Source organism: Mirounga angustirostris, unplaced genomic scaffold (genome assembly GCF_029215605.1).
Source record: "Mirounga angustirostris isolate CCGP_5_RB_7025 unplaced genomic scaffold, mMirAng1.0.hap1 SCAF_9, whole genome shotgun sequence".
Classification (NCBI taxonomy): domain Eukaryota; kingdom Metazoa; phylum Chordata; class Mammalia; order Carnivora; family Phocidae; genus Mirounga; species Mirounga angustirostris.
This window is the reverse complement of record NW_026991717.1, coordinates 132,414,131-132,441,731: the sequence shown is the minus strand read 5'-3', so window position 1 is coordinate 132,441,731 and position 27,601 is coordinate 132,414,131. Positions and strand designations below refer to the sequence as shown.

The 27,601-nt window shown below is 38.9% G+C and overlaps 1 protein-coding gene across 3 annotated transcripts in view; it reads left to right on the top strand.

Moving 5' to 3' along the window:
• Positions 1 to 25,748, top strand: part of ATXN3 (ataxin 3) — a 38,646-nt gene extending 12,898 nt beyond the window's left edge. For all 3 annotated transcript variants that reach the window (XM_045901419.2, XM_045901417.2, XM_064571496.1), the window contains 6 exons: positions 2,132 to 2,219; positions 7,247 to 7,379; positions 8,026 to 8,192; positions 9,497 to 9,593; positions 16,098 to 16,186; positions 21,455 to 25,748. In XM_045901419.2, coding sequence (XP_045757375.1) covers positions 2,132 to 2,219; positions 7,247 to 7,379; positions 8,026 to 8,192; positions 9,497 to 9,593; positions 16,098 to 16,186; positions 21,455 to 21,549 — 669 coding nt within the window. In that variant the 3' untranslated portion in view covers positions 21,550 to 25,748. The remainder of the gene's footprint in view (positions 1 to 2,131; positions 2,220 to 7,246; positions 7,380 to 8,025; positions 8,193 to 9,496; positions 9,594 to 16,097; positions 16,187 to 21,454) is intronic.
• The last annotated feature ends 1,853 nt before the right edge of the window (positions 25,749 to 27,601 follow it).

The following is a 27,601-nucleotide window of genomic DNA, read 5'->3' as shown; positions in this document are numbered from 1 at the left end:
AGCATACAGTGTTATATTAGTTTCAGGTATACAATGTAGTGATTCAACAAGTCTGAAGGTTACTTAGTGCTCATCACGATAAGTGTATTCTTCATCTCCTTCACCTATTTCACCCATCCCCCACCGACCTCCCCTGTGGTAACCATCAATTTGTTCTCTGTAGTTAAGAGTCTGTTTTTTTGGGTTGTCTCTTTTTTCTCTGTTCCTTTGTTCTGTTTCTTAAATTCCACATATGAATGAAATCATACATTATTTGTCTTTCTCTGACTTATTTCACTTAGCATTATACTCTCTAGATCCATCCATGTTGTGGCAAATGGCAAGATTTCATTTTTTTTTTTAAGATTCATTTATTTAGAGAGAGAGCATGAGTTGGGGGGGAGGATGAGAGGGGGAGGGAGAGAGAATCTTAAGCAGACTCTGAGCTAAGCTCAGAGCCCAACTCAGGGCTTGATCTCTTGACCCTCAGATCATGACCTGAGCCAAAATCAAGAATCGGAGGCTTAAACCACTGAGCTCCCCCAGGTGCCCCAAGATTTCATTCTTTTTTATGGCTGAGTAATATTCCTCTGTGTGTATGTGTGTGGGTGTGTGTGTGTATCTTCTATCTTTAGCTATTCATCTGTCGGTGGACACTTGGGCTGCTTCCATAATTTGGCTATTGTAAATAATGGTGCAGTAAACATAGAAGTGCATATATCTTTTCAAAGTAGTGTTTTGGCATTCTTTGGGTAAATACCCAGTAGTGGAATTACTGGATTGTAGGGTAGTTGTATTTTTAATTTTCTGAGGAACCTCCATACTGTTCTCTGCAGTGGCTGCACCAGTTTGCATTCCCACCAGCAGAGCATGAGGGTTCCTCTTTCGCCACATCCTTGCCAACACTTGCTGTTTCTTGTGTTTTTGATTTTAGCCATTCTGACAGCTGCTATCTCATGGTAGTTTTGATATGCATTTCTGTGATGAGTGATGTTGAGCATCTTTTCATGTGTCTGTTGGCCATCTGCATGTTGTCTTTGGAGAAATGAATGACTGGAAAAGCATTATCTCTGTCAAAATCAAGGAAAAGCAATTGGTCATGATGCTGACTGTAATTTTTGAAACTTCTGTATCTTGTGGGTTAAATTAGGAGTCCTATGAAGTAGTGACTAAATTATTTTAATTACATGTGATAGTGGCTTAGTGATGTTTGTAAAATCAGTTGGAAATTATAAATTCTCTTCCTGGAATGTCTAGTTTTCTCACAATTGAAATATTTTTATATTTTATTTATTTAAGAGAGCGAGAGGGAGGGAGAGCGCACACAGGAGCAGGGGGAGGGGCAGAGGGAGAGAGAATCCTTGAGCAGACTCTGCACTGAGCCTGGAGCCCAGCATGGGCCTCAGTCTCATGACCCTGAGATCATAACCTGAGCTGAAACCAAGAGTTGGACGCTTAACCGACTGAGCCACCCAGGCACCCCTGAAATCTTTTGACCAAAATTAATCAGCAGTGGGAAAATTTTGTGTAGTTTCATTTTTCTTCAGTATAATGTGATTAGGATTTTTTGGGGCTGATACCTTGAAAAAAGATTTAATTACACCTATCAATAAAGATACGTTAAAGTACTATCAATTTCTGTACTCTTTTTGGGAGTGGGAGATTTAAAATTTATGACTTAGGGGTGCCTAGGTGGCTCAGTCGTTAAGCATCTGCCTTCAGCTCAGGTCATGATCCCAGAGTCCTGGGATTGAGCCCCTCATCGGGCTCCCTGCTCCGTGGGAAGCCTGCTTCTCCCTCTCCACTCCCCCTGCTTGTGTTCCCTCTCTCACTGTGTCTCTCTCTGTTGAATAAGTAAAAATCTTTAAAAAAAAAAAAAAAATGACTTAAAGCAAAATTTTATTTTTAAAACATTTTTATTTTAAAACATTTATCAGCATTTAATACTGATAAATCTGCAACACCTATTTCAGTTCTTAAAAATCACAATACTTAATTACTTTAAAAAAAATCTTGGTTTTACAGTGTTTTCGGTATTTAGATATTTAGATAGTCTTAGTAAGTTTAGATGGGTTATGTTTATTCTTAACATATGGAACTTCCTTATTACTTATAATGTGCATTAACTTAAATATTTACAATTTTTTTCCAGTGGTTCAACTTGAATTCTCTCTTGACGGGTCCAGAATTAATATCAGACACATACCTTGCACTTTTCTTGGCTCAATTACAACAGGAAGGTAAATAAAGACTGACATTTTTATAATGTTATCTTTCAAAGTAGCTAAATAAAACTAGCTCTATTAGGTCTAAGTATAAAAATAACTGTTTTTATGGCAGTGAAATCATCTTGGTGAACTTTAATCTATGATTTGGATGACACCATCCGGGCAGAATTTTCACTGACACTTCGCCCTCACCTGAGGATGCTGCTTCCTTAGCAGCCCCACTAAATGATGGCTCTTTTTCCTTCCAGACCCCACAGACCCCAAGGGCTAAGAGTGGGGGGTGGGTATTCTTCTTGCTTCTCCTTGCCCCTCCTAGGCCACTATCTTTCACTTAAAACTCCAGCTCTTTTAAAATACCTCTCTCTCACACACACACACACACACACACAAAATTAAAAAACTAAAATAAAACACCTGACACTAAACTCTCCCTCCTGCTCTTTTGCATTCATCTGTGATCCTCCTTTTCCACAGAAGATTTTTAGTCTGACTCGCTGTTCTCTCAACTTGAACTCCTTTTATCATTCTTAAGTGATTTCTACATCAAAAATTCACCCAATTCAGTACCTTACTTTTTATTTTCAAAGATCATTTTCGTCCCTTTTGCCTTGCCATTACCAATAACTGTACCACCATCAAATCCCAATCACAGGCATTTTACTCTTTGACAGTCGCCTTCTATTTTTATACCATATTTTCTCTGTTGTCTGTATCCAACAATTCTTTAAACCCTACCCAGGGACGCCTGGGTGGCTCAGTTGGTTGGGCGACTGCCTTCGGCTCAGGTCATGATCCTGGAGTCCTGGGATCGAGTCCCACGTCGGGCTCCCTGCTCAGCAGGGAGTCTGCTTCTCCCTTTGACCCCCCCCCCTCTCATGCTCTCTCTCATTCTCTCTCTCAAATAAATAAATAAATACAATCTTTTAAAAAAATAAAAATAAACCCTACCCAAACGTTCCCTTTCCATCCTTACTTCCTGTCTGCCCCTGCTTATCTCTGTAACCCATCATTATAATCAATCTGATGCATGCCTCAACTCCTCTTTCCTTCCTTCTGTCATACTTTCATGACAAAATGCAAGCCCTGGTTAAAATCAGATCTTGGGCTTGTCCATTCCGGCATCAGAGCAGCTGAACATGGCTACAGATAACATAAAAAAAACAGATGACTGGTTTTGCTTTAAATTTATGATCACAAATTTCAAAGGATCCGTTAGGGCTACTTGACATTCCTACTGTGTTTTTGTAGTAAGTTCACTTGTCACTCTCTAAGATGCTTATTTCCCAGTTCCTCTCTTCAAACCTCTGACCACTCCCCTCTCTCTCACTCCTAGCTTATGGCCTTCCTTTGTATTCCATTGACAAAACAGAAGCAATTAAAAGAGAACTTCCTGGGACACCTGGGTGGCTCAGTCGGTTGAGCGCCTGCTTTCTGCTCAGGTCATGATCCGGGGTCCTGGGATCAAGTCCCGCATCGGGCTCCCTGCTCAGCGGGGAGCCTGCTCCCTCAGCCTGCTGCTCCCCCTGCTTGTGCGTGCTCTCTCTCCCTCTCTGACAAATAAAATCTTGAAAAAGAAAAGAAAAGAGAACTTCCCTTTCTACCAGCAAATGTGTCAGCTGTCTGTATGTCAGCCTGTGTGTTGAGCCGAGTAAAGTAGGTGAATTGTCCCCTGCTCCTGACCAAAACCAACCTGTTCACTCTGGGACGGGATCCCAGCTCCTCTACCTACTCGAGATCTTTGCTCTTGCTTTTGCCTTTCTGCTTTCCTGCATGATCACTTCACCCCCTTTCTGTATTAGTCCTATCAGCAGAGAAATAAACCTTTTATTTCTATTGGCCAAAAAAGAAAAAGCCTCTCTTTGATTCCAGGAAAGTCCAGCTGCCTGCCATTTTTATTTTCCCCTTAGACTCACCTCTGGCGTGTTGTCTCCTGTTCTTGAACTCATTCCAGTCACACTGTCATAACCAGCATTTCACCAAAAAAGCCTTCTTCCCAAGGTTACCAGTGACCTTCACATTTGTATTCAATTCTCAGCCTGCCTTTTATTTGACCTCACTACTTGAGGGTATAGTTGATTATACCCTCATGTAGAACAGAACAAAACTTTTTCATTGAAAATTTCAAACAAATAGAGAAAATAATGTGATAGATTCTCATGTACCCTTTACCCAGCTTCAACAGTTATCTCATGGCTGATCTTGTTACACCCTTTTCTTTCCCCTGCTTATTTTGAGCATCTTATTTTCTCTGTAAAATGTTTAATAACATAAGATAACGCAGTAAGTGTTCACATCTCCAATCTTTGGTGTGTCTTAGGATTTTCACAGGTTAGCCAGTTTGAAGTAAGGTTCATTAATTGCATTGATTGATATGTCTTCGAAGTCTAACTATAGGTTTCCTCTTCTCTTTTTTTTTCCCTTGTTTTTTGTTTTTGTTTTTGTTTTTTTAAGAAAATGGGTCATTTGTTCTTTCCCATGCTCTGAATTTTGCCAATTACATCTTTATTTTCCTCTGAGCCCTGGATACCCAACAGACTGGCCTTTAGAGTTTGAGGCTTGATCAGATTCAGGTTAATTTGGGGGCAGGGTGGGGAGACAGTGGAACACTTCACAGATGGTGTGGCACTTGATGTCTGGTTGTCTCTCTTTGTGATATGAGCAACTATTGATGATCAGTTCTTAGATCAATTATTTCATTAAGGGTTGCAAAAGGGTGGTGTTAGATTCCCATTGTGCTATATTAGCTGGATACTTGTACACAGGTAAGCTTTGATCAGTGATTTGGTTACCCTGAAGTAGAGTTCATATGGGAAAAGCAGGATACATGTTCTTCCCTTTTATCACTTTTTAGGATGAGTTGGGTTTTATAGTGTCCTTCCTCCAAAGGTAACCAGTTAGTTGGGGTTTTCTTGTATGTCATGGTAAACTAATCCATCAAAACATAGTACATGTGTTTCAGTCCATTGTAATTATTATTCATATTGATACTCAAATTGTCCCACGTGGACCAAGGGGAGCCTTTTGAAGTTGAGTCCTAGGTTTCTGAAATGACCACTGTAGCTTTTTGAAGGCTTTCTTTCTCATTAGACAAGATGTTTCAGGCTTACCTTGTATGTTTCTTGCCCTTTATGTTGCTGTGAAAGATCAGTCTGGGTACTAGCATGCTTATTGCTACTGGTTTTGTTGTCATGTTGTTCTTTCCCATTTATATTTAGGATTACAGTATCTTTATTTCTTTGATTTCATATACTAGTAGGTTTTTTCTTTTATGCCTAAACCTTGGTACCTAAGTATGTCCTTCCTTCTTGAAATACTGTCCACACTTGGCTTCCAGGTCACTGTGCTCTGGTTTTCCTCAAATCTTGTTGGCCTCTTTCAGATTCCTTCTGTGGGTCTTACCCTTACTAATCTCTTGTGGTTGAAATGACCCAGAATGTCCCAAGAAATTGGACAATTTCTTGATTATGTGCTGTCCTATTATTGTTGTTGTTGTTGCTGTCCCATTATTTTAGATATCATCTCTAAAAAAATCTATATGCCCATAATTCCTAAACTTTTATCTTCTGCCTACACATCTATCCTGAACACCAAACTCCTCACATTGACGTCTCCACTTGGGAAGTCCAGGAAGCATTTCAAACTGAACGTGTCTGCAAAAGACTGATTTTTCTTCTCCCAGTATATGCTGTCCCTCAGGTTTTCTGTTTTAGTCAGGCTCTCTCTTCTTGTACTCTAGTTCCTGTTCGTTATATTGATAAAGTAGCCCAGAGTGCCTTTTAAACAATGTAATGCATGTTACGGCACTTGCTCTCTTCATCCTTCAGTGTCTTCCCAGCATACTTAGTATGAAAGCTAACATCTTGAATAAAACCTGAGGTATTTACTGTGCCACCTGAACAAGACAGTTTCTGTTCTTCATGATGCTCTTCATGGAATGCCATGGTGCTGACACATTTACTTTAACATCTGGGAACAATTTTACTGTCATAAGACATGCTAGACCATCTGAACTCTGAGCACATTTTGTCCTTATTTTTAAAAAGTATATTAATCATTATGTTCTTGTTCAAAAAATACATATTAATGTACTGTTTTGAATTTTTCCATTAACAGTTCTTTTGATCTTTGTTCATTTGTTTCATTATCTTTTAATGCTCACAAAGGATATCCAGTAATAAGTACCAAAGTTTAAGAAAAATTTATGGTAGAAAAGCTGATATTGTTTAGAATGACTTAGGTATAGTCCACCCATGTTCAGTTTTTGTGTGGAGTATTTAGCTGGGAAAACTTTGGCTTTAAATCATATTTATAAAAAATTACACTGAATCAGTGTAATTCTTTCAAAATATGAACCATATCAGCAACACCTTGACTAGATTTTGAGCGTTGGTTTCCCAACTCCTGTTTTCAGTGAGGACGAGGTTGTGTGTGTGTGCGTGTGTGTCAGGGTGGGGAGGGCAGCTGTTTCTACAGATGATTCGTTTTACCTGTATTTCACATTATTACACACATTATCTGATTGTATTCTCACAACAGCCCTCTGAGGAAGGTACCAGTACCATCAGTTTAACAATTGCATAAACCAAGACATAGCTGGGTAAAGTGATTTACCAAAGACCATGCTCAGTCTTGGAATTGGAAGAGCTAGGACCAAAATCCTGGCCATCTGATTCCACATTCCTTGCTCTTCCCCACTCCTTTACCTGCCTCTCTGTTACCATTTAGTGAGTAGTCTCCTTGCTTCACACACTCTTTTGGTAGGGCTCTTTGTAGACATTATTTCATTTATTCCTCACAGTCACTCTATGAGATGGCTATTCCTGTCTTACAGATGAAGAAAGTGGGGCTTAGAGACTTTCAGTAGTTTGTCCTAGATCACCCTGCCAGTAAGTGTAAGAGACATTGTTTGTACCCAGGTCTTTCTCACTCTTCGGCTTGTATTCTTTCCACTCTACTGTGCTACCTTTCCATCTACTATCATTTTAACCTATTTTTAATCTCTTACTAGCTGTTTTAGTTTATTTTTACCTTTTTTTTAGGTTATTCTATATTTGTTGTTAAGGGTGATCTGCCAGATTGTGAAGCTGACCAACTTTTACAGATGATCAGGGTCCAACAGATGCATAGACCAAAACTCATTGGAGAAGAATTAGCACAACTAAAAGAACAGAGGTAAAATTAAGCCTGCAGTATGGAGTATATGTTAGTATTTCATTACAAGAATTGCACTTTCTTTTTCTTTTTAAAGATTTTGTTTTTTTAAGTAATCTCTGCATCCAGTGTGAGGCTTGAACTCATAACCCTGAGGTCAAGAGTTGCATGCTCTACTAAGTCAGCCAGGTGCCCCAAGAGTTACATTTTCATGCTTACATTGGATGTGTGGTCCTTTTATTGTTGGTGATTTTTTTTTTAGCTCTCTTTTATTTTTAGTGAAGTTTTTTTGTTCAAACTTGAATCAACTCTTTGAATTACTTAATTAGCTTAGATGCACATCACAACACAATCTTCATATTATTAAATTATCTGCCAGAAAATGTGTAATTTTTGACTTACATAAACTCTTTGGGGGCAACTGGCTGGCTCAGTCAGTAGAGCATGGGACTCTTGATTGCAGGGTTGTGAGTTCAAACCCCACATTGGATGTAGAGATTACTTAAAAAAACAAAACCTAAGTTCGAGCCCCATGTTGGGTGTAGAGATTACTTAAAAATAAAATCTTAAAAAAATTACTAAAAAAAATCTTTCGTTTATAAGTGTCTCTATGTTTTATTTAAAATAGAAGACTGATCTGCAGTTACTATCTGTTTTTGTTCTTTAGAGTCCAGAAAACAGATCTGGAACGAGTCTTAGAAGCAAATGATGGGTCAACCATGTTAGACGAAGATGAGGAAGATTTGCAGAGGGCTCTGGCACTAAGTCGCCAAGAAATTGACATGGAAGATGAAGAAGCAGATCTCCGCAGGGCTATTCAGCTCAGTATGCAAGGTATCGACATTTGGATGTGTACTTCATTTGTTGTTGAAGACTGATGCAGATTATTCTTACTTCCCCTGGAAGTTAATGTACTGTTGGTAGAAGTTCTTTGACAATTTCTGTAGAAGCAGTAATTATGTACATACAATTAGCTATTCTTTTAGCTTTCTTATAATACAAATAACTTTTTACAACCTAAGTTATATTAGGACTAATTATATTTTTATTCTGGTTTTTCCATTTGGTTATAATACTGTACTAACATAACAATAAATGGAGCTTAATCTTTGTGGGCAAAAAGTGGGGAGGCCCTTACCCAGATCAGCTATTTTACAAATGTATGCTGTTATATACAAAAGAAGGCCTGGGCAGAAAATATTTAAAAAGTCTAACACTTCGTGGCTGTGCAACTTAACAACTTAAGCCTACTTCAATGGGCCCACATGATAGTGACATAAGCCAAGTAGCAGAGGAGAATGAAGATGTATCCCCTTGGCAATCCAGGCAGAGGGAATTGTCAGGGATATAGCTCAAAGAGGCTTACTGAAAGGTATGCATGGTTTTCTTTGGCAGTTTTGTTTTCATCTAATTAATGTGAATTTGCCTTTTACTTAATGAGATTACTCAATGGAATTTCTTAAATATCTAAATAAAATTGAGGTTACGTTAATATGAAGATTATCCTTTTTATCCTGAATTCTCATGCCTCCTGGCACACCTTGGAGTGCTTCATATGTGCAATCCCATTTTTGATTAGTAGAGCCCTGCTGGATTAGCCCAATAATTAACAGACAACAGCTTTTATAATTTTAGATATTTTTATGTCCTTCACTTTTCTTCCCGCTTTATTTCACCATCTGGGCAGGATCTCTGGTTGGTGCAGTTATTAAGTGAGAACAGGGACACACACTTAAGTTGGTATAGCATGCAACTATTTTAGGATAGGGGAATATAGAGAATGGGTTTACGGTCACCCACTTTAAGTTGTTTCTAGTTGAAAGTGCCCATTCATTTCTAGTAAGTTAAAGAGGGCACACAGGTGTGGTATTAATGGCTCTTCCTTCCAGGTGGGTTGTTGGACTTACATCCTCACATCCACTATATCACAGATGAGTGTGGACACAGGTTATATTTGAACTGCCTTAGTCAGATTTGTCCTTGAGCGTTTCAGAGCCTTTCTTATATTTACAGAATAGTAGCGCAATATTTTTAAGAAGAAAACTTTCAAAAATTTGCTCAAATAAGTATAAACATAGCATTGCTTAAATTGGTAAATAAAATGATTGGTTTTTTGTTCTGTTTTCTTTTGTTTTCAGGTAGTTCCAGAAGTATATCTCAAGATACTCCACAGACATCAGGTACACATCTTACTTCAGAAGAGCTCCGGAAGAGAAGAGAAGCCTACTTTGAAAAGTAAGGTAGTTGGTACAATATTAAAATTGCATATTTAATGTGTACTTTGTCTGTTTTGTCTACAGTTTATACACATAGAGCTTTGGCTTAAACTATTTCATTTAGGATTCTCTCCTTTTAAAAGATTGGTTACCGCCTGAACCCCGTGAACATCTGAGTGTATTTTTTTAAAAATTTATGGCGAATGAACTGAAATGATATGGAGTTTTAGGGAATACCTTTGCCTCGATACCAGTTAAGTTTATATGAAATAAGGTGAAGGAAACCCAGTAAAATTTCAGTCATCAAAAGAAAATGGAGTTGGACCAAAGCAAGAACAATGCCTAATGATCCTCTGGATGTGCTTCTTGGTTACCTGACCAACCCAGCAAAGTTCTTCTGTCAGTTAAAAGGAAAAACAGCATTGTGGTCAGGGAACACTCTCCCATCCCAGATAGAGGTGGTGGTTAATTGTTCTTAGTGCCTCTTATTGCCACTTCAGGGGTTACTGCAGGCCTGTTGGCATAGGGACGTGGGGACAAACCATAAATCTGAATCAGCAGCTCCCAAAACCCAACTACACTATGTAAGTGCTCTCAAATTAGAAAATAAAAATGTCATCCTTTTCAGTAACTACCATTCACAAGTTGTCTTTCCTTTTTCTTTTTTTAAGGATAAAACTTTATTTTAAAGGTTACACAGTAGTCTTTAGATAGATATTCAGATCCTCTGATCCCAGATCAGAAACCAGAAGGCCCGAGGCTGAATCTGACCTCTTCCCTGTGTTTCTTCAATTCTGAGATGTACATATTTTCACATTTCAACATCTCTGCAATTGAGAAGCATCTTAAAATCATAGCTGGCAGTATTAGTGGGATCTACAATATTGGAGAATTTTACATTTGATGGTGTAATGAAGATAATATTTACCTTGTTTTCTGTTTTGTTTTTTTTAAGTCACAACTCAGAAGTATATGGAGGAAAGTTCTGATCAGCTGACATCCTCTTAATGTGAGATATTTCTAGTCTTTATTCAGTGATAGATTAATGGATTTAATTATATAAAATTTCAAAATAGTGCTTACTTATTAGTGCTTCACTTCCTTTCAGATTTTTAATTTTTTTAGTTCTTTAATTATGGTAAACTTCAAATACCTATAAAAATAGAGAAACCAGCATAATGAACCCCTGTTTACCTAACATTACCCAGCTTTAACAAATATCAGCACATGGCCAGTCATGGTTTTCTGTGCCCCGCATCTCTTCTGCTTTCCCCTCTCCCATTCCCAGGCTGGGATTATTTTGTGACAAATCTAAATTATTGTATCCTTTCATTCACTTTTTTGGAATATAGAGAAGTGTTATTGCCACACTGTAATGTTAATAATTATCACACGATAATTACTGGTAATTCTACAATATCATCAAACATCTAGTTAGTGTTAAAAAATAACTTAAGGGATGGGACGCCTGGGTGGCTCAGTCGTTAAGCGTCTGCCTTTGGCTCAGGTCATGATCCCAGAGTCCTGGGATCGAGTCTCACATCGGGCTCCTTGCTCAGTGAGAAGCCTGCTTCTCCCTCTCCCTCTGCTGCTCCCCCTGCTTATGCTCTCTCTCTCTCTGACAAATAAATAAATAAAAATCTTTAATTAATAAATAAATAAATAAATAAATAACTTAAGGGGTGCCTGGCTGACTTAGTGGAGCATGCAACTCTTGATCTTGGAGTTTAAGTTCGAGCCCCACATTGGGTGTACATATTATTTAAAAATAAAATCTTTTTATTTGTTTTTATTTATTTATTTATTTTATTTTTTTAAAGATTTTATTTATTTATTTGACAGAGACAGGGACAGCGAGAGCAGGAACACAAGCAGGGGGAGTGGGAGAGGGAGAAGCAGGCCCCCCGCCAAGCAGGGAGCCCGATGCGGGACTCGATCCCAGGACCCTGGGATCATGACCCGAGCCGAAGGCAGTCGCTTAACCAACTGAGCCACCCAGGCGCCCAAAAATAAAATCTTTTTAAAAAAATTAAAACTGTTTAGTTAGATAAAAACCGATATTCTAGAAAATTTAAGACATATCAAAATTAAAAGAAAACAATCCTATCCTTTAATAATGAACATTAGTATTTTGACACATTCTCTTCTAGTCATACAGACACACATATGTTGTGTATTAGTTACATCCATTTTCCCATCATAGTAAATAGTCTTTGTAATAGGCTGTGTGATATTTCATAAAATGAATGTATGTATCATAATTTATATGTGAACCTTTGATTTTTACTATTAGAATTAATAGTGCAATGAACAATCTTTGTACTAACCCTGTGCCTCAAACCTCTTATCATTTCTTCCAATTATTCTGAAATTTTTGGGTTAAAGGACAGAAACATTTTTTAAGGTCTTGGTACAGATTTCTAAACTGCTTTCCAGAATGTTCCCAAATGATACTTCTATCATGCTTATTTCACATTCCATTTTTTGCCAGATCAAATTGGTCCAAACAGACATACTTTATAGCGAAACTACAAAATTCACAAGTAGATCTAAGAAAAAGAAAATTTTTTATACTTTAAAAAACAAATCCCTTTTTTATTTAAAAAATTTTTTTAGTTTTTTTTTGGGGGGGAAGGCAGATTGAAAATATAGAACTTTTTAATAAATTTAATCTTTATAGTAGAAAGGATTTAAAATGTTTGAGCATCAGTGCAGCTCTTTCCCGGTTGGAGGATAGTTGACTGGGGAGGAAGGTGTGCGGTGATGGTTTCTAGCTTCAGCTTCATCCTCTGCCTCCTGGTCTGACCTTGAAAATACTGCTGGGAACTTAAGGAGAACTAGAGAATATTTTACAGAGTCACATGTTGCTGAGAAGCGTTAAGAGCTAACTTCTTGGTGTTTCTTTTCAGCATTGTCTAGCATTCAGAATCTTGTAGGACTCATTAGTAAAGGAGCTGAGAAACAGTATTAGTTTCCAATGAGGCCTTTCACTAGAATTCCTGATTACTAAAACTACAAGGTCCTTGTCTCTCTAGCTTCAGTCTTTGGGAACGTGGCCCTAAGGTTACTGAGCTATAACTCTTTGTTTCTGACCTTCTCCAAACTGACCCTGGTGCTAACTTGTTACTCAAACAAATTTTGAATTCAAAATAAGGGTTTTTTTCCATTCAGATGGTTTATTTGTTACTCATTCACATAGTTTTTTTTCCTATACAGTATTTAAAGCTTCATGCCTAATGTAGTAACCACAGTATTCATGCATCAAGCATAAAAATACTGTTTAAACACCTACCTGTTACAAAGTCACAGTTAATGGGGGCGCCTGGGTGGCTCAGTTGGTTAAGTGTCCAACTCTTGACTTCAGCTCAGGTCATGATCTCAGGGTTGTGAGATCCAGCCCTGCGTTGGGCTCCCCGCTCAGCAGGGAGTCCGCTTCTCCCTTTCTCTCTCTCCCCTCTTTCTCCCTTTGCCCCTGCCCCCACTCGCGCATGCATGCACTCTCCCTCTCTCTAAAATAAATCCTAAAAAAAACCAACAACAAAGTCATAGTTAATGAATGAGTGTTAAGTAATATGTTCACAGCCGAGATATATTTTTCCAGTAGTAATATCTAAATCCATTTTAAAACCTATTTAAAAAGCCTATTAAAACCTATTATAAAACCCCAAGTAAAACTCTTACTATATCAGCAATGTCACTATAAAACCTACCTTAAAAACTCACAAACTGAGCATCAAATTAGGCATTGTGTGTAAAACTATTGTTAAACCATAAAGTATTCCACAGATATCTTAGTTGTTTTTTTTTTTTTAAGATTTTATTTATTTATTTGACAGAGAGAGACAGCGAGAGCAGGAACACAAGCAGGGGGAGCGGGAGCGGGAGACGGAGAAGCGGGCTTCCCGCCAAGCAGGGAGCCCGATGTGGGACTCGATCCCAGGACCCTGGGATCATGACGTCAGCTGAAGGCAGACGCTTAACGACTGAGCCACCCAGGCGCCCCGATATCTTAATATTTTAATGTCTTCTCCAGGTGTAGCTCTGAAACGATGCAGATTCTTTTCTTCTGTTACTAAAAACGTGTTTCCCAACAAAGAGGGAATTACTGGGCATTGTCTTTATGGTCCTGGATTGCTGTGATTTTTTGATTGTCTAACACTTGAGCCACCACCTTAGTGGCATGGCATAACAGGATTCAGTTTAAGAAACAAGCTAGTAGGGACACCTAGGTGGCTCAGTCAGTTAAGCATCTGCCTTCGGCTCAGGTCATGATCCCAGGGTCCTCGGATCGAGCCCCACATCGGGCTCCTTGCTCAGCGGGGAGCCGGCTTCTCCCTCTGCCTGCCGCTCCCCGTGCTGTGCTCTCTCTCTTTCTCTCTCTCTCTCTCTCCCTCGCGTGCGCACACACGTACATTCTCTAGCAAATAAATAAATAAAATCTTTTTTTTTAAAAAAGAAAGAAAGAAACAAGCTAGTAGAGGTATTTTAAACAGGAAAGTAGTACAGAAACTCGGGGCTTACACAGTCTCAGGAAGAGCTGGAGGTGCAGTCTGTAGGCCAGGCTTCCGGAATTCCACAGACCTACTTGTTTGAAGAGCTGCGTCCACTGCCCCAGTTGGCATGATGGGGAGTTGGGATATGGAGTTGAAGAACACACTGCTCTAGCTGTGGTCCTAGGATCAGGAAGCTGCCACCACAGTTGCCTAGACATGGGAACACAAAGTCTAGCCCCGACTGCAGCTGCCAGGAAGCAGCATCCTGGGACAGGCAGCTCCTTGACTTTACTTGCCAGCAGAGAACAGCCAAAGCAGCAGGGGGATGGCTGTGTCTCATTTCTGCGAGGGCTTAATTGATAACCAGAATCCTAGCTGTTGAGAGACCTAAGATGTTGTTTTTAGCTTTCTGGCCTCTATGATTCCGAGGGCACATTCAAAGCCACAGCGGGAATGGTGCTGACTTGCTGTTGGAACATGTTGCATTTTACTCTGTCATCAAATATGAAAGGTGTCAAAATTGTTTCAAGTTTGGCAATTCATTTACTTCTCACTTTTCATAAATTTAAAGTAGAATAAAGATTATCCCTCTAAGGTCACTGCCTCACCTACCATGCTCTTGTGTTCTGACATGTTGTCTTGATTGGAGGGGGAAAGGGCATGGAGAGAGATCGGATGGGCCAAGATTCCTCCTGCCTCACAGCCTATCTGTCTCATGCACATCTCAGATTCAGGGTATGCTGATGGGAGCATCCTGCCCTCTTGTGCATCATTAGCCACGCATGCCTGAGAATAAACCGAGAGAGATGTCAGTATACTTGGGTTTTCTTTGGTACTCATATTTAAAACAGAAGATTGAGATTCCAGGGGGAAAAAAGCGTGCTATTCTATTAATAGTGTTACTGGTAAATTTAAAATACTGGTTCCTTTAAAAATCCTTCCAAGCATTTTTTTTAAAAGCTATGGCTTCTCAGAGTATCAACTGTTTGTAAGTTTTGTTTAATTTTCAACATATATGTGTGTATGATGTGAAATAATTTGAAATTTACGTACAAGCAGAAATAGTTCACAGAACTCCTTTATACCCTTTGCCCAGATTCCCCAATTGTTGACATTTCTGAGGGATTTGAGAATAACGTGCAGACATGATCTCCCATTACATCTCAGTACTTCAGTGTGTATATTTTTACATACAAGGACACTGTCCTACATATTTACATCATAATCATCGTGTTTAAAAGTTTTAAAATGTGGATTTTTCTGAGATTGTTTTTCCATCTGAAAAAAATACAGGGAAAATTTATTTTAATGCAATAAATGGTACTGAAGCTTGATCATGCATCTTAAAAAGTTAATTCTTTCATTCATCAAGTATTTGGTGAATGTCTACCATGTGACAGGCACTGTTTTAGGCACTTGGGAAACAAGATAAGGTTTGTGCTCTTGTTGGCTGATGCTCAAAAGAGGGAGACACAGAATATCAGATGGTGATAAGCTGATGCCGGAAATTGAAAGGGAACAGCGATGAGATAGTGAGGGTGCCTGGAGGCTGCTGCAGGTGTCTGGTCAGAAAAGGTCTCTCCAAGGACATGCTGAAGCTCAGAGCTGAATGACAAGGAGGAGCCGGCCATGGAAAGAGCATGTTAACTTGCATGGTAATGGGGATGGCTTTATATTCTCAAAGGTGCTTATTTTTAGTGACTTCCAACGATATTAAGGATCTGTAAAGCAACACATTTGCATAAGAATAGCTACCAGCAAATGCTTGTGTTTATGTGTTCTGTTGTGGTGAAAATCTTTACCTATTAATTTGTCTGATAATTCAGATTTTATACCTAGGTTTCCTAGGATCGACACTGTGATACCTTTAACATAAATCAGGCTGATGGCTCTGGCATTCTTTTGTAGAGCTCGTGGCAATGACTCTTGTTTTGTGGAACCTTGTATTTTCCATGTGAATACTTTCTCTCATGGCATATTTATTCTTAGGGTTTGTTTTTTTAATGCATATTCACTTGTGACTGTTTCAGGCAGCAGCAGCAACAGGATCCACCGGGGCAGCTTTCACAGCCAAGTGAGAGGCCGACCACAAGTTCAGGAGCACCAGGCAGTGATCCAGGTATGCGTCTCCGACCATGCTCGGACATAGGCTCCCTGTGATTTTGGCTTTACAGGCTTTTTTCTCCCCTCTTTAATTATACTGAAACTCTTGTATGAATTCGTAATCTGCTAAATATCCTTAGATTAAGAAGCAGCAGACTAGAGCACTCAGTGAATGTGTTGCTTTAAAATTACAAACAACACTTGCAACTTTACAGTAATTAATACATTCTCCAAAAATTCCTCAGAGATAATGGATATTAGTAGGTGGAAGATGAATACATTTTACCACCTGGAAAACTAAAACACCCACGTGTAGTCTAAATAACAGGCAATCTAGAATTATTTATGAGGCCTTGGTTTAATAGGTCTTAAACTTTGGCCAATTATTGGTAGTACAAATTGAGTAAGAAAACAACTGTATGTGACAAAGGCCAAAGGCCTTATAAGCAGACCATGTAAAGCACTCTCAGACGGAAAGGGGAAAATTCAGGTGGGTGAAGGGCTAGAATAGATACTTCACCAAACATATGGTTGACAAATAAGCACATGAAAATATGGTCAGTAATTGATAATCATTAGGGAAATGCAAATTAAAAATACAAAGAGATACCATTACACACCCAATTATAAGAATGGCTTAATAAAAAAATAAAATTGACAGCACCAAATGCTGTCTAGGATCAGAGCAACTAGACACCCATACATATAAAATGGAACAGCAACTTTGGAAAACGGTTTAGTATTTTCTTATAAACTTAAATGTACACTTAACCATGTGATTCAGTAGCCCCACTCCTAGGTATGTAACCAAGAAAAAAAGAAAACGTAAGTTCACAGAAAAACTTGTAGGTGAATGCTTACAGCAGCTTCATTTGTAATTATCAAAAACTAGAAGTTACCTAACTGTTGTCCTTCGGGGTGAATGGATGCACAAACTGTGGTACTTGCAAATAATGGACTACTTACTGTTTAACAACAAAAAGAATGAACTGGTGCTTTTTCCTATTCCTCCTACAGTTTACGGCTAACAACCGTGGACATTTATAGCAAACAAATGTAAGAAAAATCTGAAAGGTAGAAAGAAGACAGGTTGTGTAGGAGGCTCAAGGACCAGAGGAATGACATAGTGGTGTGTAGCCTGGATTTTTTTTTTTTTTTTTTTTTTTGTCTCACATATTCTTTTTTTTTTTTTTTAAAGATTTTATTTATTTATTTGAGAGAGAGAATGAGATAGAGAGAGCATGAGAGGGGGGAGGGTCAGAGGGAGAAGCAGGCTCCCCGCTGAGCAGGGAGCCCGATGCAGAACTCGATCCAGGGACTCCGGGATCATGACCTGAGCCGAAGGCAGTGGCTTAACCAACTGAGCCACCCAGGCGCCCCTGTCTCACATATTCTGAACTTGGTGCTGAAGAAGCCACAGCAGAGACAAAGTAAAGCCTGTTCTATGCAGTCAAAAGGTACTACCTAGCAAGTAAAATTAGATAATCAATACTCTATTCTAGCCAAACAGAATTAGGTAAATACACTGGCCTTAACTGTCACCCCACCCCGTCGGCACAGGCCAAGTAGGAGCGTAGACTGGTACCCCACCTGGCAGGAACGAGGTGTATCTCCTGCTTCCCCTGGCCAGGGTGATGTCAGAGAAAGCCAAGTGGGGAGCTGGGACTTCGCTTCCCTCCAGGAGACAAGGAAGGGCCCTTTCCCATGGTGTCCGTGGTCATAGGGAGCCTAGACTTCCACGCAGCGATACAATATGGAGGCGTCCCTCTGGCTTCCCGCCTGGGTGATTTCAAAAGAGGCCCAGTGGAGAATCAGGAGTTACTGATCCGAGGCAGTAACAAGACCACACCCAGAAGGTCAGTGAGAAGCAGTAAGGAGGCATTCCTACCCCTTCCGGTCAGGGAGATAGCAGTGGAGGACAGTGGGGAGCCAGAACTCCCACGAGTGCACGGCAGTAATGATCACACACACGCTCCCCCTCTCTGGCCGCAGCAGGGCAGCATCCATCTCCCCCATGGTGCTGTGTCAGAAGAAGCCTGCTAAAAGAGAAGATTTAAGTAAGACTCATAGTCTTGTAACATGCAACACTGCAGATGTTCAGGATTTGGTCAGAAGTGTTACCATACCAAGAGCCAGGGAGAATTGAGAAGACAGTTCATAGACACCATCACCGAAATGACACTGATATCAGAATTAATCTCACAAGGATTTTTAAAGCAGCCATCATAAAAATGCTAAACTGAGCAATTACGAACTGCTTAAAACAAATGAAGAAATAGCTTCGAGAAAGAAACAGGAGGTATAAAGGTGAACTAAATGGAAATTTTAGAACTGAAAAATAACAGTACCTGAAATTTGGAAATGCAGTGGATGGATCCAATAGGTGAATGGAAGGACAGAGGAGAGACTCTGTGAACTTGAAGACAATAGAAATTACCCATTCTGAGCACCAGAGAGAATTAGACTGGAAAAAATTAACAAAGCCTTGATACCTGTGGGACTATAGTAGGAGATCTAATGTGCCATGGGAATCCCAGGAGATGAGAAGGAGGGTGCAGCTGAGAAAATATTTGAAGACATAATGGCTGAAAATCCCCAGCTTTGGCAAAAGATCTAAAACTACAGAATTGTGGCACCTGGGTGGCTCAGTAGTTTAAGCGTCCGACTCTTGATTTTGGCTCAGGTCATGATCTCAGGGTTGTAAGATCAAGCCCCATGTCGAGTTCCACACTGCGCATGAAGCCTACTTTAAGATTCTCTCTCTCTCCCTCTCTGTCTGCCCCTCCCTGCCTAAAAAATTAAATAAACTACAGAATTAAGAAGGTGAGTAAGCCTCTTAACAGTTAAGCCCAAAGAAATTTATGCCAAGACATCATAGTCTAGCTTCTGAAAACTGAACAAAAGAGGAAAATCTTAAAACCAGCTAAAAACATCTTGCCTATGGCAATTTGTATGACAGCACATTTCTCATCTGAAATTACGGAGATCAGTAGGAAGTGGCACATTTTTTTTGAAGATTTATTTATTTTAGAGCACGCGCATGCATGCACGAGCAGGCGGAGGGGCAGAGGGGGAGAGAGAGAGAGAATCTTCAAGCAGATTCCCCACTGAGCACAGAGCCCAACGCAGGGCTCAGTCTTGTGACCCTGAGATCATGACCTGAGCCAAAATCAAGAGTCGGATGCTTAACCAACTGAGCCACCCAGATGCCCTTCATTTTTCAAGTGCTGGAAAGAAAAAACAACCCAGGGGCACCTGGGTGGCTCAGTTGGTTAAGCATCTGCCTTCAGCGCAGGTCATGATCCCAGAGTCGTGGGATTGAGTCCTGAGTCGGGATCCCTACTTAGTGGGGAGTCTGCTTCTCTCTCTTCCTCTGCCCCTCCCCCTTGATGGTGCTCTCTCTCTCTCCCTCTCAAATAAATAAAATCTTAAAAAAAGGGGGGGGGAGAAAAAAACAACCCAGAATTCCCAGTGAAAATTTCAGGAATGAAGAGAAAAATTAGAATTTCTCACCGGTGGACCCATCCTAAAATAATGGCTAAAGGAATTAATCTGGGAACATCAGAAAGAAAAAAAAGAAGGGGTGACTGGGTGGCTCAGTTGGTTAAGCAACTGCCTTCAGCTCAGTTCATGATCCTGGAGTCCCGGGATCGAGTCCCACATCGAGCTCCCTGCTCAGTGGGGAGTCTGCTTCTCCCTCTGACCCTCCCCCTCTCATGCTCTCTGTCTCCCATTCTCTCTCTCTCAGATAAATAAATAAAATCTTTAAAAAATAAAAAAATAAAAAAGAATAGTAGAAAGAGTAAAAATATGGGTAAACAATAGATATTCCTCTCCTTTTGAGTTTTCTAAATTATATTTGATGATTGAGGGAAGAATTAGAATATTGATTTTGTTCTTAGTGTATATGTAGAAAATATTTAAGGCAATTACATTATAAATGGGAGAGTAAAAGGAGGTGAGGTTTCTACGTTTCATTTCAACTGTTACAGCCATTCTGGCAAATAGTTTGTCAATTTCTTTAAAAACTGAACTTGTACTAACCATATAATCCAGCAGTTAGACTCCTGGACATTTATCCCAGAGAAATGAAAACTTACCTGTCCATGCAAAAACTTGTACACAAATGTTCATAGCAACTTTATTTCTCAGTCTGGAAACAACCAAAATGTCCTATAGGAAGGCGAACAGTTAAACAAATGGTAGTACATCTGTGGAATACTACTCAGGACTAAAAAGAAACGAGCTCTTGATACATGCAACAATTTGGATGAGTCTCAAGGGCATTATGCTGAGTGCAGGAAAGATCTCTTAGAGTGTGATTATATTTGTGTAACATTCTAAAAATGACAAATTTGGGGGCACCTGGGTGGCTCAGCTGGTTAAGCATCTGCCTTCGGTTCAGGTCATGATCCCTGGGTCCTGGGATCAAGTCCTGCATCGGGCTCTTTGCTCAGCAGGGAGCCTGCTTCTCCCTCTGCCTCTCCCCCTGCTTGTGCTCTCTCTCTCTCTCTCAAATAAATAAAATCTTTTTTAAAAATTAAAATAAAAAATAAAAATGACAGATTTGTAGAGATGGAGAACAAATTAGTGGCTGCCTGCACAGTTAGGAAAAGTGGGGGCAGAGAAGTGGGTGTGAGTCAAAAGGGACAGCAGGAAAGAGATCTTTGTGATACTTGAACAGTTCTCCGTCCTGATTGTGGTGCTGTTGGTTACAGGGATCTAAATGTGTGATGAAATAGCATAGAACTACACACAACTTTGTACCAATGTCAATATCCAAGTTTTGGGTTAAGCTATAGTTACCTAGGATTTAACTCTTCTGTGAAATTGAGCTGAAATGTACACAGGGTCCCTCTGAACTATATTTGCAACTTCCTGTAAATAAATTATTTCAAAACAAAATTTGACAATTTATATATATATATATGTATATATATATATATATATATACACACATACACATATATGTATGCACAACTAAGTAAAATCTTTTACTTGGCATAATGCACTTGTTTTGAAATACAGAATAAATATATTATGGGGATTGACCACAAAGGGGCGGTGGAGCATTTCCGTATCTGGGTGGTGATGGTAGTTATACAGCTCTGTGTATTTGTCAAAACTTACAAAACTGTAAAAGAGTGCATGTTGCTTTACGTAAGTTTTAAAAATCAAAAAAGGAAGCTATAGTAGTTAAACATACATTTTCTAAGAGCTTACCTTTTGATGACTTTGAGAATTTTCCAGAAATGTCTGAGATGCTTGTTTTCTTTCCCAACAGGAGATGCTATGAGTGAAGAAGACATGCTTCAGGCAGCTGTGACCATGTCTTTAGAAACTGTTAGAAATAATTTCAAAACAGATGGGAAAAAATAATACCTTTTACAAATCATTTAGATATTCATACTTTCCAACATTATTATTCTGTGTGGTTACAGCATAGAGGGTCCATTTTAGTAACGTGTCAAACGATGTTCAACAGAGGAGATAAGACTTTTAGGTGGTTTGCAACAAAAAGATGAGAAAGTGGAAAAATGAGTCAATTGTAGGACTACATAGTGATCCTCCAAACACTAGCCAAAGAGGCATTTAGCAATTAAAGAAATTTAAAATAGTTTTCTAAATGTTCCTTTTTCTTTTTGAGTGTGCAATATCTAACATGTCTAAAATTAGGGCATTTTTCTTGGATCTTTTTGCAAACCAACTAATTAGCTCTTGCCACAGAACTTTTTCCATACGTGTTCTTCTCATCCTTTCGGTTCGGGTTGCTTGACTCACTTTCCATCATCTCATAGTTGCTTTTCTTTCTCATTAAGCAAGTTAACCATTTAGGACAGTGTCTCTTTTCTGTGTTGATAGTAGTACAGTTCCAGATGGATTCGCTGCTTTCCCTCCAATTATGTAACTTGCCCTTGGATGTTTTCTCATGTTATTTCTCTGATCACAATTTCTTTGATACTTGGTTTTCCTTACTTTTCTACAGCTCTTTTGAAAGATGGTAATCTTTCTTGAGGTTTTGCTTTTTAAGCCCTCTAAGATGGGATCATTAGTTCATGATACTGGTGCATTCCGAAACTCTGAAATCAACTCTGCACAAGTATTTGAGAATAAATGAGAATTTTTTTAAATGTGTGAGCACATCCTTTTCCAGATGTTTTATGAATGTCTTCTCAATTATGTTAGACTGTCACAGCTCTACTGAGACCTTTTCTCCTGCACCTTGATATTTCCTTTTCTCCAGTTGAGAAAAATAGGGGAAGCACAGTATGCAAGCAAGTTTCCTTCTGTGTCAGACTTAACAAATAATACCACCATGAATGTATGAGAGACAAAATTTGGCTTTCGATTTAGCGGCAGCTTCATTTTATTCTCTCTTGTGACCAGAGCTCTCTGGTTACGGTGGAGTCACGGAACGTAGATGTCTGCTTCTTCTGCATATCTTGTAGTAGGTATCGCTTGCCAGAGATGATGCTCTGGAACATGAAAATAATCTACTAACAAAAGTACATTTACATTTATACTGTGTTTTGACACTCACATCATGTTTAAGTAGCTTAAGAATTACAGAAGTCACACAGTACTTAATGGGTCTGTAAATAAGAAAGCCTTTAGTTTTGATAAACATTCTTTAATTGGGATGCACAGAGAGTTTCTTGCTGGGTCGATACAGTGGTATGATTTTGGTGAAAATTAACTATGTCTCTCTGAAATGGACATTTCGGATTCTGTCACTGATTCCCCATCCCTCATTCTCCACGCCCTTTGAAGCCGTTTGGAATGTTGAATTGTTCATAAGCTAAAAGTTAGGAAATTTCAGCCAACAACATAGAACATTAAAGTATGATGTGTTGCCATGACCAGTGTATGGCTGGACACATTTTATCAGGGAAATTTTTTTGACCTAGGATTTATTGCCAAGGTGAAAAGAGATGAAAAAATGCCTTTTATGATTATGAAATAGCTTTTTTTTTTTTTTTGGATAGAGACAGATTTTTTTTTAGTCATTATTTTGTGCCAAATAACGTTTTCTGAAGTTTCCCTTGCAAAAGTAGACCACTTTAAAATCTAAAGTTTTCTTTTGAGAATTGAAAATGTTTCAGAAGAGTTCTAAAACTTTAGAACTGCAAGGGATGTTGGAGTTTAGTACTGCTCCCTCAAGATTTATAAACCAAAATATTTTAAGATTGAACATTTCTGTAGTTATCCTCAATATGCTTGTCCTGTTTTCCATGGATATTAGTTTTTACCTTGTCCCATTGAAAAATTACATTAAACTTTTCATACACTTGAATGGATGAGTTACCTAATATAAAAATGAGAAAAGAAATATGCATTTGAAAGTTTTAACCTTAGAGTTTATAAAGTTCTTATATTACACGCCTTTATTAAAGCACTTAAGGAAATACGTCATGTTGACCTTCACTTAGGGATTTTTGTTGTTTTTTTTTTTTACAGCAGAGCTGAGCACACACTGGATACATTTGAATGTGTTTATTTAATTTCTTACGAATGTTGCATTTGGCAGGCAGATCCAGAATGACTAGAGAACTGCCAACTTGTTTGGATTGGCTTAAACTTAATTTAGATTCCATTCCTTAATTGAATGGCCAGTATGAAGAGATGCCAATGCTCATAACTACAGTATCAAAAAACTTAGTTATACAAAGGTATAGTTCACACATCAGGAACTGTTATTCACTGTAAACAACCTGCAAGAAAGTTAGAAACAATGAAATTCACAATAACTGTCCGGCTAAGAACTCTATATAAAGATTTCCATTCTGTTTTACCAATTGGGAACACCTTAATGTTTAATATTTAAACTGTTGGTGTCATTTTTCTAATGTATAAATTGTGTTACCAGGATAAAATACGTACAGTGGTGATGCTAGTGTTTAAACAAGTTTTGGAAACACCACTTTCATATTTTGAGATGTCATGGATATAAGAAGTAGTTATTTATGTTTTAAAAATTCACAGTAGTTAAAAGAAATTAACAGTAGTTAACCTCTGCTCTAAAACCATCAAACATTTTTTAGAGTAATTCACATACAAATATTTCAGTAATGTAAATTGTTTGAAAAGATTGCTGCAGGTAAACTATTAACTTTTAAGATCTTGGTCAAATAATTTACAGTTCAGAATATTTAAGCTTTTTTGCTTCTTTAAAACTTTATTTTCCTTAATTAAGACTTTATTCATGCCAAAGTTAATAAGGAAAAAAGTTCAACACTTGTTGAAGGTCATTATAGGCAAAACTACCAATAGTCTGTGTTTTTTTCCTTTAATATTGAGTTGAATAAAGTAAATTTTATTCCTGTCAGAGCCTAAATCACATTTTGAATGTCTGCATGTTTGATACTCTTTTTAAGTAGTTTCATGCTAGTGCCAAGATTTATTAAATGTCTTAACATTGGCCTCTTGGTCCCATGCAAATTTAAAGAAGATTGAGTCAGTGCATAAGCAAAATACAGTGATAGAAATGAAAATATCTCCAGTTGAAATAAATCTCGATGTTTTTAAATTCTCAGGAGAACTCAATAATATTGATGACTTCCTATTTAAAACTTTATGTGCAACTGGAGAGCCCAACGACTACTACTCTAAAAGTAAATCGTTTGTTGTATCTGGGCCCTAACAAGTATGGAGATATTATATATGTGATCTTAATTAAGAAAAACAGATTGGATCAACTAATCATTTTAGCAGTGTCAATAATTTTTCATATTTTCAAAAGAAAAATTTTCCTTTATTCCTGGTCCCTTCATGAATCAGCTGCTTTTGCTAAAAAGATGAACTGGCTTGTATTTTTTTAAAGTCTTATATTAGGGAAAATATTTTGTTCCATTTTACTTTTATGAATGAAAAGACTGACATGGTTAATTCTTGAATTTTGATTTTTTTTTAATTTGAAGAAAATCTTTGCTATTTTTTTCCCCAAAATGTTCTGACATTTTAAGAATTAATGCTAGTAACATAATTTCTAAATTTACAGTAATTGGCATGTTGAATTCACAATAGTGTATCAGTAAATATTTTAATTAAAACTATGGATTCACAGACAAGGAATGGGAAGCAATAGTGAAATATATGTGAAAATTCCTGATTCATTTAGGAAGCACTTCACCTGTTTCTTGCATAGGGCAAAGGCGAATGTCTCCAGGAACTTTTTAAATTTTTTTTTTAAATAGAAAAATGTACATTTGAATGTGAAAAATTAATTTCTACAACACTGGACTACTAGAAATAACTTTGTAAAAATTACTGTTCTGTATAAACTATTTGAAATTCAAGTACAAAAAACACCTGAAAGAGCATTGTCTTTTGGCCATGACACCAGTGCCCTGTGGCAGTGCCATTTGCTCAGGACCCAACTCTGCAGCCCTCTCTGTGTGTGCCCCCCTCCAAGCTCTGTTGCGGTTACTACACACACAGGCCTTCCTGTCTGGTCCGTAGAAAAGCCAGGCTTCCAAAGCACTGTTGAACACTGAGGATTCTATTGTTAATGTGGATGTTCCATGAGTTGTATTTTAAATATCAAAGATTATTAAATAAAGATAATGTTTGCTTTTTTATTTCTGTTTTTATTTGTATTGACGGTTAATTGCTCGCCTTGCTACGCGAAGGGTGGTGGGAAGACCAGCAGCCTCTGCACCACCTGAGAGCTTTTCAGAAATGCAGAGCTTCAGGCCACACCTACTGGCTCAGGACCTGCATTTTTAACAAGACCCCCAGGGAATTCACATGCAGATTCAAGTTTGAGAGGCGTTGCTTTATGGGCTGGAGTGATGAATAAAAGGGCGGGGGCATTGATAACTCCATTCCAGCTCACGGCTGCCCAAGGACCCATTATTACTGGAACCTCTCCTCTTTTTTCTAAGAGACACGAAGTCCAAATTTTTACTTGAAATTTGATTTTTAAATAGTTGCTCCATTTTTTTTTTTAAGCCTGAGGGCTTAAAAAAAAGCACATTGGTAACATTTTTTTTTTTTTTTTTTTAAGATTTATTTGACAGAGACACAGGGAGAGAGGGAACACAAGCAGGGGGAGTGGGAGAGGGAGAAGCAGGCTTCCCGCAGAGCAGGGAGCCCGATGCGGGGCTTGATCCCAGGACCCCGGGATCACGACCTGAGCCGAAGGCAGACGTGTAACCACTGAGCCACCCAGGCGCCCCACGTTGGTAACAATTTTGATGAGTGCTGTTTTTTCCTCACCCAACTCTGGACACCAGAATCCAACTGTAGTAATTGGAATCCACCCACTTGGACTGATCGAGGATTCTAGAGTCCTCAAATCATAATGAAGGTTGTATATCCATTTTATCCTTAATTACGGTTGGGCACAAATACTGAAATACAAAATTTTCAAATTGATTACATGAATCTTTTTAGCAAAACCTCATAGCTTAATGCTTAAAAGGACCATTTCATTGAATTTGGATGCCACCAAATGGCTCTGATCTCAACACCTACTTGTGGGCCCCGTGAAATATAAGTTGATTCGAAGGCCCGTTTTATGTTAGCTAAAAACTTTATCTTTTATAAAAGGGAATTTGAGGGTTCTCTTTATCCTGAAGATTTGCATGTTTGAGGACCCTTTAACCATTTGTATCTGTGTCACCAAATGCTCAGAAATTCATTTTTTAAGTAATTTGGGTCAGGCTGACCTGTTCTCTTAACATTTCCCCTTTACACACTGTAGTCCTAGCAGGCCTCCTTGCGGGTATTTCCCACCCCCAGGTACTCCCTCACATTCTCCTCAACTCCTTCCCTTCTCTCTTTTGGTATCCCAGCCCCAGAAGTTTGTTGGCCATCCCCTGCTGGGAGGACTCTTTCAACTGGACTACCACCCTTCACTGTGCCCTGTTCTCCCCCACCATTGTTCCCGTTCTTTCTGTGTTGGGAATCCACCGCCACCCTCTGTCTTGGGCTGCTAGAGAAACACAATAACTGTGGCATTCATTCACTCATTCAACAAAACATTTGAGCGCTCCCCATGTGCCAGGAATGGTTCTGGGTCCTTGGAAACAGTCATGAATAAGATACTGTGCTCTCACGCTGCTTGCATTCTGGTTGGCTGTTACGCAGAGGAGACCTTTAAGGAACATAACTTCATAACACGTAAAGAACTGTGCTTGTTCTGTGAGATATGAAGACAAACAGGGTGATGTAATGGAGTGTGATTGAAAGGGAGAGCCGTTTTGTTCTGGATTCAAGAGAGGCCTCTGCAGAGGTGACCTTCACACAGACACCTGAAAAATCATGAGGCAGCCGTGCAGAGGTGAGGGGCATGATACCTGCCTGAGGAGGAAACAGCAAGCGCAGCAGCCCTGAGATGAGGGGTGGCTGCTTGTCTCAGGGGAACAGAGAGAAGGCTGAAAGAGGCTACCAGGTAGTGAAGAAATACAGAATTAGGATGTAGACAATT